A 15,421-nucleotide genomic window follows, 5' to 3' on the forward strand; every position below is an offset into this window, starting at 1 on the left:
TGAATTAGGACCTAAAAGAGTATAACATATGTTTGTAAAATAATTTAAAATATTACACAATCATAATAAATTCTTTTATAAATGGATTTATAATAATCTATTAATAAATACTCAATATAAAATTACTTTTGTTGGTTCTAGACATTTATGAAGAAAAGTTCATACGTGTGTACAAAAAAAATATTAAAATTGTCTTCTTTAATAAGAATATGAATCTAAATATTAAAAATAAAAATAATAATTATAAAATTTTTAGAATATATGAATCAAAAATGTATTTCCATGGAATATAACTGAAATAATATATCAAGCACTAATGATACGAAAAACAATCTGTTTCATAAGCAGAATTATTCTAAGGAATGTCTTATATATATATATATATATATATATATATCCTTTATTAGTTTATAAAAATAAAATATTTCAACATAAAATAAAATGAACATCTGCTATTCACAAATAAATATAATTAATATAATATTTATATTTTATATCTTTTTCTGTATATGTCATATTTAATTTATTTAAAACAAAAAAATTTTCTTTTCAGAACAAATCATTCTCATAATTAAATTATCGAATAATTAAAAAAAATATTACTCAATATTAATCTTATTAATAATATTACAAATATCAATATAATGTAATGTTTTTATCTGTCTTAAACAAATAAAATGATAATATAAAAAAAAGTACACACTCATAAAGAACTGTATATTCATTAATTGCCTAATCTCTTTTTTCACTCTTAAATTATAAATTATTTAGAAATAAAGATATTAAATTAATATTAGATTATGTTAAAGTCTTTTCCTAAATATATTTTATCTTTTTTATATAAATATAAATAAATAAATATATATATTCTATACATATTAATAAAAAAAAAAAAAAAAAAAAAAAAAAAAAAATTCAATACAGTAAAATAAAAACATATTCTATTTTCATTTAATAATATATACAAATAAAAATAATTAAATTAACAATATACATTGAAAAATAATATATTTCTTAATAATAAATTAAAGAAAAATTTAAATACGTAATATACAAATTTTTTTATGAATGTTGTGTATAGATATAATCACATTTACAAAAAAACTAAACTAAGAATAAATAATTATATATATATATATATATATATATATATATATTTATTTACCTAAACAATAATGTATTCATTTATTTGTTCACCATAAATGTGTAATATTAAATATATATATAAAAATTCCGGTAAAAAATATATTTTATATAAAATGTTTATTATTAAAAAACATAACATTTTTTATAAATGAATGAAATATCTTTAAAAAAGAAAAATAAAAAAAAAAAATTTCTTTTTTTATTTCTGCTTTTTAAATTATGGATTTACACTATTAAGCCAGTGCATTAAAAGGTTAATAGTTTCTTCTGATTGTGGTTCACATGCTAAACAATGAGAACCATAATTTAAAATATGAGCACTCAAGTGTTTAAAAGTATCCTCTTCCTTATCAGATTCATTTTTATTATTGTTTCTTGATTTTATTTTCTTTTTAAAATTTTTATAATATCCATGATTACATGAATTCCATAAACGTTTGTCATCTTCTAATTCATTACCTGTTAAAACTGTGTAATCTTCTAAATGCTTACATGGTTCATTGTCCCCATCCAATAATTCACTAGAATTAGACACATCGACATTTTGAACTGATACATTTTTGTTCTCATCATTTTTATTAGATTCTTTTAAATTAGTGCTTTCTACATTCTTTTTATTTTCTGTACCATTAATATTCTTATTATTCGATTTTTTGTCATTTTTATCGTTGTAAATATCTATCATTTTTTTCATAAAATTAACAGTACCTGTAGGATCAACTGATACATCATATTTTGATTGCAGAATCATAATATCGACATCACTTTTATCTATATATTTTAGAATATCATGTTTCAAACAATTCTCAGCACCTGTTACACACTCTGATGCAATTCCTACTTTTACTCCATCGCAATATTGAAACGGATCTATTTCAGAATCATATTTTATCCAATCATATTTTGCATTACTTTCTTTCACATCAATTTTTAGAAGAGGATATAATTTCTTAAGTAGATTACCTAGACTTATTAACATTCTATTAGAAAATTTCTTTTTCTGTCTCTCCACACTAATCATAGGAGAAATTAGTACTAAACCTTTAATTTGTGTCTTCCATTCTTTCTTTAATTTATGTATGTATTCAAACATTTTTAAAGCTATACAACCACCCATAGATGTACCCATAATGATTATTGGTTTTTCATCATTTTTTTCTTTCAACTCTTTTATAAATATTTCTAAACCTTGAATAGCGTCTAAAACAAAGTCGTCAAAATTATCGACAAAACAACGCTCATCTTTATACCCATCTGATAAACCATGAGATTGATTATCAATACCAAAAAATGAAAAATTATTATCGTTAAATTTTTGTATCCAGCTATTTTCATATGATAACGTTCGTTCTCCACAATTACAATAATCAGTAAGACCACAATATGAACAATAATATAAATTTCTATCAACATTTGCATTATTATCACTTTCATCAATTATCAATACCTTCTCATCATCTATAGATGTTTTAAAATTCATTTCACTAATTGAACTTTCCGAATGGAAATTTTTCTCATTTTCATTATTATTCTTAACAGAATGTGCAGCTGAATTCTTGGGGGCGTCATTTGCTGATCTTCTAGATTTTTTCAATTCGCTTGTATCAGATGATTTAAACGAATTCCCTTCTGTATTTTCATCCTCATTTTTTATATGCCCTTCATTTGTACTTCTGTTTTTGTCTACCCATTTAGGTCTACCATAGTAATTTAAATATTCATTTCTTAAGTGTGAAGTAATTCCATGTAAGCCAAATATATGAGCTTTAGCATTGGGTACATACCAAGCATATCTAGCTATTTTCATATTATCTTTATTAGTAAAAAAATTAACTTCTGGATTACCATCATCAAATATTATATAATCATCTTTATCATGTTTCTCTTGATTTAATGGATTTTTATATTTCTTTTCAGCATTTCTTATTTCTTCCTTATTTTTTTCATTGAAATAATATTTCTCATTTTCAGCATAAACCAAACGTTTGATAATATCATAATTAACTTGTGGATAATGTTCATTTAATTCATCTTCATTATTAATATCATTATTATCATACTTAACATCACTAGATACTTCCTCCTTACCATTTTCATAACCACTGACGTTTGATTTGTTTCCTGTTTTATCATATATATCGTTATTTAATAATAAATTTTCAACATTTTCATTATCTTTTAAAACTTCAGCTAACTTCCTTGTATATCTGTCAACAATTTTCAACTGCGATATTTTTTTATGTTCAATTAATGCAACATCCTAAGGAAAAAATTAAAAAAAAAAATAAAATAAATATAAAAATAAATAATGATACATATATAATAATAAATTAAAAATATATAAAAATAACTATAATGAACTTATAAATAATTATGCACATATATATGTATATATATATATATATATATATATATATATATATATATATATATTTTTCTAATAATTATATATTTATTATTTTATTAAAATTTTGACTTTACTTTAATTAACAAATAAATCATCCCTAGAACTGTCATAGTAATCCTTTTAGATAAGGTAGGAACTAAACAATTTTTTGTATTTTTCTTATCATTTTTAAAATAAATAGAGAAAAGTTTATATTCATTTGATTTTAAATTAATTTTTATCATTAACTCTTTACATATAATGGAGCTCCACCTCTTAAAATTAAGCATATTCACTTAAATTTAAAAAAAAATATAAAACAATAAATTTAAAAAAAAAAAAATAATAATAAACAAATATATATATATATATATATATATATATATATATATATATAATTGAATAGATGAATAGGTTAATATAAAGCAGTCTAAATATTTTCAATATTTCTATTTTCAGAAAAAATATATATACATATATATAATTATATGTTACAAATTACGAACATAAAATCTTAATGCACAATTTATACTTAAACACACAAAAAAAAATTAATATACAATATAATTTATAAAATATGCAATTGTTTAAATATTAAACACATTCAAATGAATTTGAATTGACACTTTCTATAATGAACAACGTATGTAATAATATAAATAATAATTTATAGACAACTATATGTGTCATTCATTCATATATATATATATATTTTTTTTAAACATAATATGAAATTATACTTTATTTATATACGCATTTAAAACCAACCAAAACAAAAACATTAATCAAAACACATGTTGTAATGTATTCAATATATATATATATATATATATGTATGTATATTTATATATTTACACAAACAAAAGTTTAAAAAACTTTATTGTAGACGATACTACTTTTATATAATGTTTCATAAATATATATATATAAATTTTAACAAAAAAAAAAAAAAAAAAAAATACTTTAAAAATACGAATATATGAAAATTATAATAATAATTTATTTATGTTATCAAATATTCATTATTTCTTTCAATTTTTTCTTTTTTCTTTCTTTGGATGTTTTTGTTTTATAAAAAATAAAGTACAATTTCTATAAAAAAAAAAAATATAAAATAAAATAATTTTCTTTATATTAAAACAATAAAAAAATATAGAAGTATAATTAAAACATTGAAAATATTATATTTCACATTATTGTATATATAGAACATGTAATATATAAAAACAAAGAAATTTAAAAAAAAAATAAAACAAGAAAAAATATATATATACAATTAAAATAATCAATCTTACAATAAGACAAATATTTAAAATAATATTTAAAAAAAAATTCAATGTTTTTTTATTAATATATTAATCTACTACCACAAAATTTTACCTATTCAAATATATAAAAATACATGTAATATTATATATATATAATATATAATTTTTAATATAAATATATAAAAGTAATATTGTATTATTTTAAAAAATTATATATAAATAAATATATTATATATATTATATAATTCAAATATTCAATCATACAATAGGACGAATCTTTAAAATAATATGTTAAAAAAAAATTCAATGTTTTTTTATTAATATATTAATCTACTACCACAAAAATTTTACCTATTCAAATATATAAATATATGTAATATTATATAATATGCATATATAAATTATTCTTAAATATAAATACTTCAATTTAATGTTTTTATTACCTTTAAAAACTAATAAATAAATATAAATATATATATATAATATGTAATGCATGTATTGATATATATGTTAATATTAATATAAAATATATATTTTTTTTTATACAATGTAATAAATCTTTTTTTCTGAAAACATTATGGTTGTATAATTATATAATGTATTATATATCACAAAACTTAAAAAACATAAAAAAAGAAATGAAAATAAAACAATAAGAGTATCATAGAGAAATATATATATATATATATATATGTAATATATATGTGAATAATAAATTAATAGACTACAAAAAAACAAAATTTTTTTAACATTTATTATTATATTTATGTATATTGTACTTTATTAGTTCTTAATATGGTATTATCTTATTTTTAAGTTATACTAAATATACTATTATAAGTATTTTTATATACTTTAATAATTCTTATATAAAAAGCTATTAGGTTCTAAAAGCATAAACATTTTTTAAAAAGATAATATAATTTAAAAAAAAAAAAAAAATTCATAAAACTGGAAATAAATGAAACAGGAATATTATAATAATTAAGTAATACTTTGGGGAAAATTATTTACTTTTTACTTTATTTCTTTTAAATAATAAAAATATTTATTAGGATTCTTTAAAAAAATATATATATAATAATCAATAATAAAAAATATTTAATATATTTTATTTAAAAAAAATTATAATTTTAATTCATAATTAGTAAAAGATGGATAAATAATATTTAAAATGTGCATAAAATGAATATATATATATGTATATGTACGATTACACTTATTTTCTTACACATAATATATATATATATATATATATATATATACATAATACATAATGTTAATATTAAAGAATATATTAGTTTTAAAAATATATTTTATAAATATTTTTGATTATTAAAGTGTGTTAATTTCATTTTACCAAATAAATATATTTCTAATTATATATAATTCTATGAAGAAATTTATTTTTAAATGTTTTTAATATTACACAAATGAGAATAATATTATATAATTTATATATAATAATATATAAAAATATAAATATGTGTGTATATATTTCCTTTCACCTAGGATATATTATATGATGTATTAAAAAAAAAAAAAAACAAACAAGACTTGCCCATTTTTTTAAATTTTAATAAAAAAATATATATCTTGCATCTCAGATTATTACTCTAATATATTATTATTATTATTATTATATATATAGTATTTCAATAATTCATTGTATATATAATAGTATCAAAATTTTTTTTTTAAGATGTATACAATAAAATGTTTAATTAGGCATATTACTAATATTTTATTATTTTTTTTTTTTTAATATTTATTATTAGAATTCTTTCTAGAAAATATATTGTATAATAATATATATATTATAATAATGATAATACGTACAGTTTTTTATCATAACTCATATTTTATAATTTATTTTTTTATTCAAATAATATTTGAGAAATTAAACTAGTTTACAAATATAATATTTTTGATGGTTTTATATAAGAAAAATATATATATATAATTTCTTTTTTTTTTTTTTTAACAAAAATGTGTTATTTTGAGCAGTTGCCAAATACATATGAAATTCATGTAAAAAAATTTTTTTTCAGTAATATAATATATTTTAACTTATATCAAATATTATTAAAAATACAAGAATCAAATAATATTTATCAAAAAAATAAATAAAATAAAATTAAGTAGCATATTATAAATTCAATAATTAATTTCTTAGTTCAAATAAAAAATAAGGAAACCCCAATCTTTTTTTTTTTAATGTATTTTTCATTAAAAAAATTTAACAAAAAAAAAAAAAAAAAAAAAAAAAAAAGGATACATATATAATATATATATATAATGGGAGAGAACTATATACATGAATATTTACCGATAAATAAAACTTTTAAAAATCAAACATATATAATTTTATTCACTTATATTATTTCTTTTCTTTTTTTTTATATATATATATTTTAAACCTGTTGTAATCGTAATTTTATTTTTCTTTTGTTATCAAAATCAATAAATGTTTGGAAAATATATTCACGCCAAGTTTCATCAACTGTAAATCTAACTTCTTTCCATTTTTTTTGATATCCATAAATGGCATCTAAAAATGAACTACGTTTTCTTTCACCAATATTAGCAAAAACATAAAAATTTTTATAAAAGAAATTTTCTTTAATTATTAAAGTTTCTTGCATTTCATAACTTGCCTTTATCCAACATTTTTTTTTTATATTTTCAGGTATATCATAATATTGAGATAATTTTTCACTATATTCATATATATCTTCTTTCATATTAAAAAATTTTTTTTTCTCATTATTATGTATTAAATCAAATATTTTATGCATATCTTCGACAGACACAATTTCACCTAAATTATCTATTTTTTCTTTTATTTGTTCATTTGATAAAACTCTCTGATGATTTTTATTTCTAAGAACAGGTACTACTTCCATATCATATAATGTATTGTCAAATGTTACATCATTATTATTTGAAAAATCATCTATCTTATCATCTTGATATTTTTTTGATTTCTTTTTCTTATTGTGTTCCTTATTATTTACATCCTTCTGTGAATTTGAATCATTCTCATAATTATCAATACATAATTCACACAAACTCTTAATATGTCTTCCTCTAATTTCAATATCTCCTTTTTTTTCCCAGATGGATGAATTCTATAAATAATAGACAATAAAAAGTTAATTCTTAAATAATATGGTACGAAAATAAAATATATATATATATATATATATATATATATATATATATATATATGTATACTTATGTTCTTTTTTTTTTTTTTTTTTTTTTGGTTTTTTTATATTTATTTTAAAACCTTACTTTTAAAAAAATAAAAACTACGGCTACAAAAAACACCGCACATTGTCTTGTTTGCATAAACCTTAAAATATTTCTCATGTTTAGCTTATATTTATTCATTTAATATTTATTTAAAATTTCACAACTAAAATTTACAAAACATAAATATATATAATTTAATTATTTTTCTTTTTTAAATTTTCAATTATACATATATAATATATATATATATATATATATATATCCAAACAGTAGATTTTTCTATATATATAAAATTTTAAACTGATAGTTACTGCACTTTATAAAAAAAATAATATAATAAAAAAAATATTAAAATAAAGAATAAAGTTATATTCAATGACTTATTTTAATTTGTTCAAAAAATTAGCCACTAAATATAATTATTCAATGAAACATAAATATATATATATATATATATATATATATATACATATATTTTAAATTTAGCGTATCAAAATATTATATAATAAAATATAAATGTAAACTTTAATTTTTACAATAAAGTATACATTATATAAAATTACAAAAAAATAAATAATTAATACTAATAATCAACGATAAAAATAAAAACTTCTTAAAATCACTAGTTAAAATTAGTTCTGTCATGTAAAACAAATAAACATATTACATATATATATAATTTAATATATTATATAATATTTTAATTTTATTCTTTTTTCTTATATCTAGGTAAAAAGATCTAATTATTTTTTTTATTCAGTGTTTTATGAACATATTAATAATAATTATAATGAAACAAAAAAATTATCACCAAATAAGTTTTATCTTTGTTTTTATTTTTTACTCAAATCCTTATAAAATATAACAACTATATATATATATACAATCAAATCATATATTTTTTTTATTTTTTTTAATTATTTTTTAGAATACATTTTTTAAATAATATCCTTATAAAATACTAAATAATATATAAAATTTTAAATTATATTTTTTTCAAACTTTATAAACATATTATAATATATATTATTATATAAATATATATATATATATATATATATATATAATATAATAATAATAAATAAAACAAAATAATCATAAATTTAAAAGAAAAAACAAATCAAATTAAAATATTACGGATTATATATTTTATATTTATGAACATATTTTAAAATGAATTACTTCATTTTACTAATAGAATAATTTTAAAAATAAGATACTTTCAAATAAAAAAAATTCTGTTTTTTGTAAAAAAGAAAATATTAATAAATCCATATATTTTTTTAATAAAATATTTTAGAAATAATCATTATATATATTCAAAATATATATTATATTAATTATTCTTTTAGATAAAATAATTTATTATATTTATATTATAATTAGTTACGCATATTGTATGTATATACTGAACACCCTTTATTAATATAATCAGAATATAATTTATATATAAATATAATATATAGACAAGGTATAAATATATATATAATATTTAAAATATAATGATTTTAAAATATTTCCCCTTTGGAAAAAAAAAAATTTCTTAATTTGAAAAAAAGGAGTCAATTAAACTTAAAATAAAAAAAAAAAACATATTATATATTAAATATATTTTATTATATTTATTTATTATAAAATATTCCTTATTTAATATTTATTATATATTAGAATATTTTAATTTAATTTATTATTATTCTTTTTTTAATTATTAAATAATATATATATCTTTTTCAATTTATATATAAAAAAGAATTAAATAAATAAAATTTATATATATAATAAAATAATTAAGTATCATATTTTTTAAATACTTATTTCACGTACTTCTTATTGAATATCGTACAAGTACTTATAAATATATATGATTGATTTATTTTGAATATAAAATATGTACATTACTAATATTAAGTATATATATATATATATATATATATATATATGTATTTTTTGATGTTTATAATTAATCCTATATTATTAATATTTTTTAATTTTATTTTTTAATCAAGAAATATGTCGAAAAAAAAAAAAAAAAATTAATATGAAATCTGCATATTTTTAAAAAATTATATAAGAATATAGAATAATTCTAAATAACTCAAAACATATATTATACTAAAATAATTGTTAATATATATATACATACATATTGAAGTAATGAATCTATAACGGTTATGTTATAAACCTATTATAAATATAAAAATGATATATAGATATATATGTATGCATATTATTTAATATCCTTATTAAAATATTCTACATTAAAAAGACGTCTTCATAAAGAGTAAAAGGATAACTTCATATAAATTTTTTCCAATTAAAATATTATATATTCCTCAATTCAATCAATTGTATTAAAAAAAAATATTAAACTTTTACTACAAATATGTATATATATATATATATATATATATATATATATATATATATATGCTTTTAATTCATTTTTAATATATTTAATATGATTCTACAGTTTAACAAATGAATTGTTTTTTGGAAGTTTCATAATTAACAAAAAAAAAAAAAAAAAAAAAAAAAAAAAAAAAAAAATATATATATATATATATATAAAAGAAACAATGAAATAAACAAACAAACAAAAATATATTTAACTCCCATAACTGTTACATATATATACATATAAATATTTATTTATGTATATATATTTGAATAACCTATAATATATAACATGTAATATATAAAAATTTATCTTATAGAGTGTTCAAATTTTTTTTTATAATCTCTGACTTAATGTCTTATTTAATTTTTTAACACACATTTTTTTGGTTTGTTTTTTTGTATATTTATATCCATTCATACAAAGTTTAACAAAATCTTCAAATTCCTCAAGAGTTACTGTTTCTTTTTCGATTAGATTATGAAATAGACTATTTTGAATACTATCCAATTTTAAAAATTCATCCGTAATAATAGCACAGCATTTATTCCATACTTTTTTACCGAGTTCTTCATTTTTATTCGTATCACAAAAATATTTATCATGTATTTTTCTTATACTATATTTAAGAGAAAGAAATTTATTTCTTTCATTACAATGTACCTTGAACCAAATATTACGAAGAATATCCTTTGATGGAAATTCTTCTAATTCTTTTATTTCTTTATTAATACTATCAGTCATATCTTCTAAAAGACCATAATTTTCCTCTTTAAATAATTCCATATCCGATGCACTTAATTCTTTAACAGAATTTCCATCGTTATATATTTTTGAATAATCAGTATATGCTTCTGAAGTAATATTACTATTATTACATGTAGAATGTTGTTCTTTGTTTTTTACCTTTCTATTACGTGATCCATTTTCTTTTTTTGCATTTTTATCTGATAATGTTCTACAATGTACATTACCTTCATGAAAGTTAGATGCTCCTTTGTTCCTATATATCCATAAATTCTAAAAATAAAAAAATAAATAATTCATACATATGTTACATAATATAATAATATTAATACAAAACATATATAATATATAATATTTTATATTGCATATATAATTAAAATTTATACAAACATATATATATATATATATATATATATATATATATATATATATTAATTTACCATAATACAGATAAGAACTATTCCTATGAAAATTAAAATTTTGTGTTTACAAGAATATGTAAACATTTTCCTTATACTAAAATTTGTCTTATCCATGTTATATCAATAATATATAATAGTACCCTTCTTTTTATATATATATATTTTTTTTTTTTGTCTTATAATTTTTACTGGGTGCACTCGATATTTTAAATAGGTATTCTTTTTAACTTAATATTCTAAAAAATCATATATATATATATATATATATATACATACATATATAATATTAAAAATAAATTTATATATAAAGAATTAGAGAAGAAGAAAAAAAAAAAACGTCCTAAAATTATATTTCAAATTAGATTTACATATATATTTATAAATATATATCAATGTATATTGTTATTAATAAAAAAAAATAATAATAATTTATTTCATGAAATTAAATATATTTACTAATTAAAATTAATAAAAAATATATTATATATATGTAAAACATTGAAAATTTGTTAATTTTATAATAAAACTATATATATAAAAATACATAAAAAATAAAAGAAAATTATAAAAATTTATAGAACAAAATAATATGAAATATATCAACCAATGCTTTATTATATAAACAAGACCATTTAAAATAACCAAAAAATATAATTAATATAATCTACTTTTGTAAAAATATATATATATATATATATATTTTTTTTATTTTAAAATAATAATATAATTATTATGAATATATTATATGATATATATATATATATAACTCCCGTAATTACATAACCAAATAATTTATAATATGGGTATAAAAATAAATTAATACATTTTTAATAATATATTATATATTTGTCAAATTTAAAATTAAAGTATAATCCAAAGAATCTATTATATATATTTATTAATTATATATTATAAAAAAGTTATAATTTTTAATATATTACTTTTTTAAAAAGTATATATTTTTAATATAATTATATAAAAAAAATTACTCCATATTATTAATATATGTATATATTATATATAATATTTTAATATTATATATGTATATATAAATATATTATAAGTATTTTTAATTATTTTTTTTTTTTTTTTTATGTATGTATGCAGAACTTTTAAAATATGCTTCTCATATTATATTATATAAGAAGTTTGTAAAAATATATATTATATATATATATTATATTTATATTATATATATAATATTTTTATTATATAATAATGAATAGTTCTTGCTCATTTTTGTATTATTATATTAAAAAATATATAATATTAATTAATAAATAGATTAATGACTATTTTTTTAAAAAAATTATTATGGTTATTTATTATATAACATAGTTATAAAATTATAAATTTATTTTTTCGTCTCATCTAAACAACCAATAAAATAAATAACATTTAAAATATGTTCACAAAAATATTAGTATATATATATTAATAAAGATATAGACCTTAACCCTAAACAATATGAACATATATTGCTTACATAACATTTTTTAAAAATGAAATATACAAGAAAGGAAAAAAAAATACATAAATAGTTATAAATATTCATTTGAAGTCAATCAATAATTATTAAGTTATCCTTATACATATATAACAAATATAATTTATTAAATTAAACAAAATTTTAGTTATACCAGTGTAACAATGTAAAAATATATGCATATTTTTTTTATGTTATAAAAATAGTTATAATCTACGCATTTATTATAACCATTCATATATCGAAAAAAAAAAGTATATCCTTTATCATATAATAAAATTTTGAAATAAATGACTCCCGTGATATTTTTCACTGTTACATTGTATTTTTTTATTTTTAACAAAATAAAAAATTAAAAATATATTATTTTTTATGTACATATATTATAAAAAAAAATTGTTTTTTTTTTCTTGTTGTAAATTTTAATAATTAAAAAAAAAATAATAATCAAAACATGAAGAATTAATTATAGAGAGAAACACACATAAAAAATATAATGGAAAAAACTCCTTCCAAAAAAAAAATAAATAAAAATAAAAAATAATCATTTCACATATATATATAAATGTATGTATCATTAAAATATATGTAGAACTATATATATATATATATATATATTATGTATATTTTACAAAACATTTAAATATAACTATGAATTGGTAAAATAAATAAATAAGTAGGAAAATTTAATTACATATACTAATATTAGTTCTATTATTTATGGAAGGTATATATAATATAAACAAAATAAAAAACAAAAAATACACATTTTTTATATAAGCATAAGTGCACATATAAATAAATAAATTAATATATATATATATATATATATATATATATTTATATATATACATCCTTTTACATATATTTATCTTATAAGTAATAAATTAAATTAAATTATTCTTAATTATTTAATTAAAATTTTATGAAATGAAATTTATCATTATATGATTTTAAATCCAATGCAAAATTTACTCCCTTTAAAAATAATGCAAGCATTAATAATAAAGCTGTCTTTAAATGATCATTTTTCAAAAGTATTGCTGTCATTGTAATAAGAAAAGAAGGTGATGTTCCTATTTTTCTTAAAGTAAATACACTTCTACGAATAAAATCTGAATTAAATTGGATATTACCAATTCCTCCTTTATATGGATTATTTGGATCTACTTCTTCAACTGTATAAGGTTTAGGTATTTCGTCACCCTCTTCAACATTTTCAACATTTATACATTTTAATTGACTTATATCTTTTTTCATGAATTTTTCCAACGTATTTTCATTATTTCCTATTTGTTCAAAGAAATTTCCATTTTCTTTCATTTCTTTAGATAATGCATTCATGTCGATATTATCAAAATATAATTTCATTGTTGATCTTATATTCTTTGTTTCTTCTTCATTACAACCCATATTTTTTAAAAACGTATCTTTAAATACATCAAAAACTGTATCAAATTCTAATAATGGTTCGGCTAAAAATCGATTAGTACTTAACTCTATCATTCTACATCTATCATTCATATAATTTCCATACTAAAAACAAAACAGTATATAAAAATAAGGAAATATAAATAAATATAAATATATATATATATATATATATATATATATATATATATATTATGTGAATAATATAATGCTACATATTGCTCTTTCTTTTATTTCTTTCTAATTTCATTTTACATTAATTTTCCTTACGTTATTTATAAATGTCACTATCCATATTAAAAGGGTAAATATAGTAAATTTTATTAACGGAAAAATATAAATATTTTTCCCCTTCAAATATCTATTATTTCCTTTTTCCATTTTCGAACTACAGTTACTTGTAGAATTATCACTAATCATTTTTTTGTATGTATAAAAATTCATACTCATTAAGTTATTATTATGATCTTTTATCATAATTTTTTTTTAATAATAAACATTGTAAAAGAAAATAAAAAAAAAAGGATAAAAGAATAATGTATATAAAGAATTTATAAAAAAAAGTAAAATGAATTCATGAAATTAATCACTTATATATATATATATATATATATTTTAATTATTTTTCTTGATACATCAAAATATAAACATATAAATCTATATATATTATATAAGTATATATATAATATATACATAATATATATAAGATACTTTATGAAAAATATACAAAAAAAAAAAAAAGTATTATTATTCTTATAAATAACAATAGCATAATAAAAATTAATATATCATATTAAATAAATAAATATATATATTTATAAATGTATCAATTTTATTATTATATAAATAATTTTACAAATAAAATGTTACTTGTTTCTAATA

General features: G+C 15.8%; 4 protein-coding genes across 4 annotated transcripts; all 4 read right to left on the reverse strand.

Moving 5' to 3' along the window:
* Positions 1-1,363: 1,363 nt before the first annotated feature.
* PADL01_1000100 (alpha/beta hydrolase, putative) lies at positions 1,364-3,822 on the reverse strand (the record flags this gene model as incomplete). Its single annotated transcript, XM_028682045.1, has 2 exons — positions 1,364-3,406; positions 3,628-3,822. 2 exons carry the CDS (start codon positions 3,820-3,822, stop codon positions 1,364-1,366), a joined length of 2,238 nt encoding a protein of 745 aa, XP_028538362.1.
* A 3,392-nt stretch (positions 3,823-7,214) lies between these two features.
* On the reverse strand, positions 7,215-8,154 carry PADL01_1000200 (Plasmodium exported protein (PHISTc), unknown function; the record flags this gene model as incomplete). The annotated part of the gene is made up of 2 exons (XM_028682046.1): positions 7,215-7,931; positions 8,098-8,154. 2 exons carry the CDS (start codon positions 8,152-8,154, stop codon positions 7,215-7,217), a joined length of 774 nt encoding a protein of 257 aa, XP_028538363.1.
* A 2,635-nt stretch (positions 8,155-10,789) lies between these two features.
* PADL01_1000300 (Plasmodium exported protein (PHISTc), unknown function) lies at positions 10,790-11,736 on the reverse strand (the record flags this gene model as incomplete). The annotated part of the gene is made up of 2 exons (XM_028682047.1): positions 10,790-11,473; positions 11,641-11,736. 2 exons carry the CDS (start codon positions 11,734-11,736, stop codon positions 10,790-10,792), a joined length of 780 nt encoding a protein of 259 aa, XP_028538364.1.
* A 2,287-nt stretch (positions 11,737-14,023) lies between these two features.
* Positions 14,024-15,016, reverse strand: PADL01_1000400 (Plasmodium exported protein (hyp16), unknown function; the record flags this gene model as incomplete). Its single annotated transcript, XM_028682049.1, has 2 exons — positions 14,024-14,644; positions 14,810-15,016. 2 exons carry the CDS (start codon positions 15,014-15,016, stop codon positions 14,024-14,026), a joined length of 828 nt encoding a protein of 275 aa, XP_028538365.1.
* Between the last annotated feature and the right edge of the window lie 405 nt (positions 15,017-15,421).

Source organism: Plasmodium sp. gorilla clade G2 (genome assembly GCF_900097015.1).
Source record: "Plasmodium sp. gorilla clade G2 genome assembly, chromosome: 10".
In the NCBI taxonomy this organism is placed as follows: Eukaryota; Apicomplexa; class Aconoidasida; order Haemosporida; family Plasmodiidae; genus Plasmodium; species Plasmodium adleri (nom. inval.).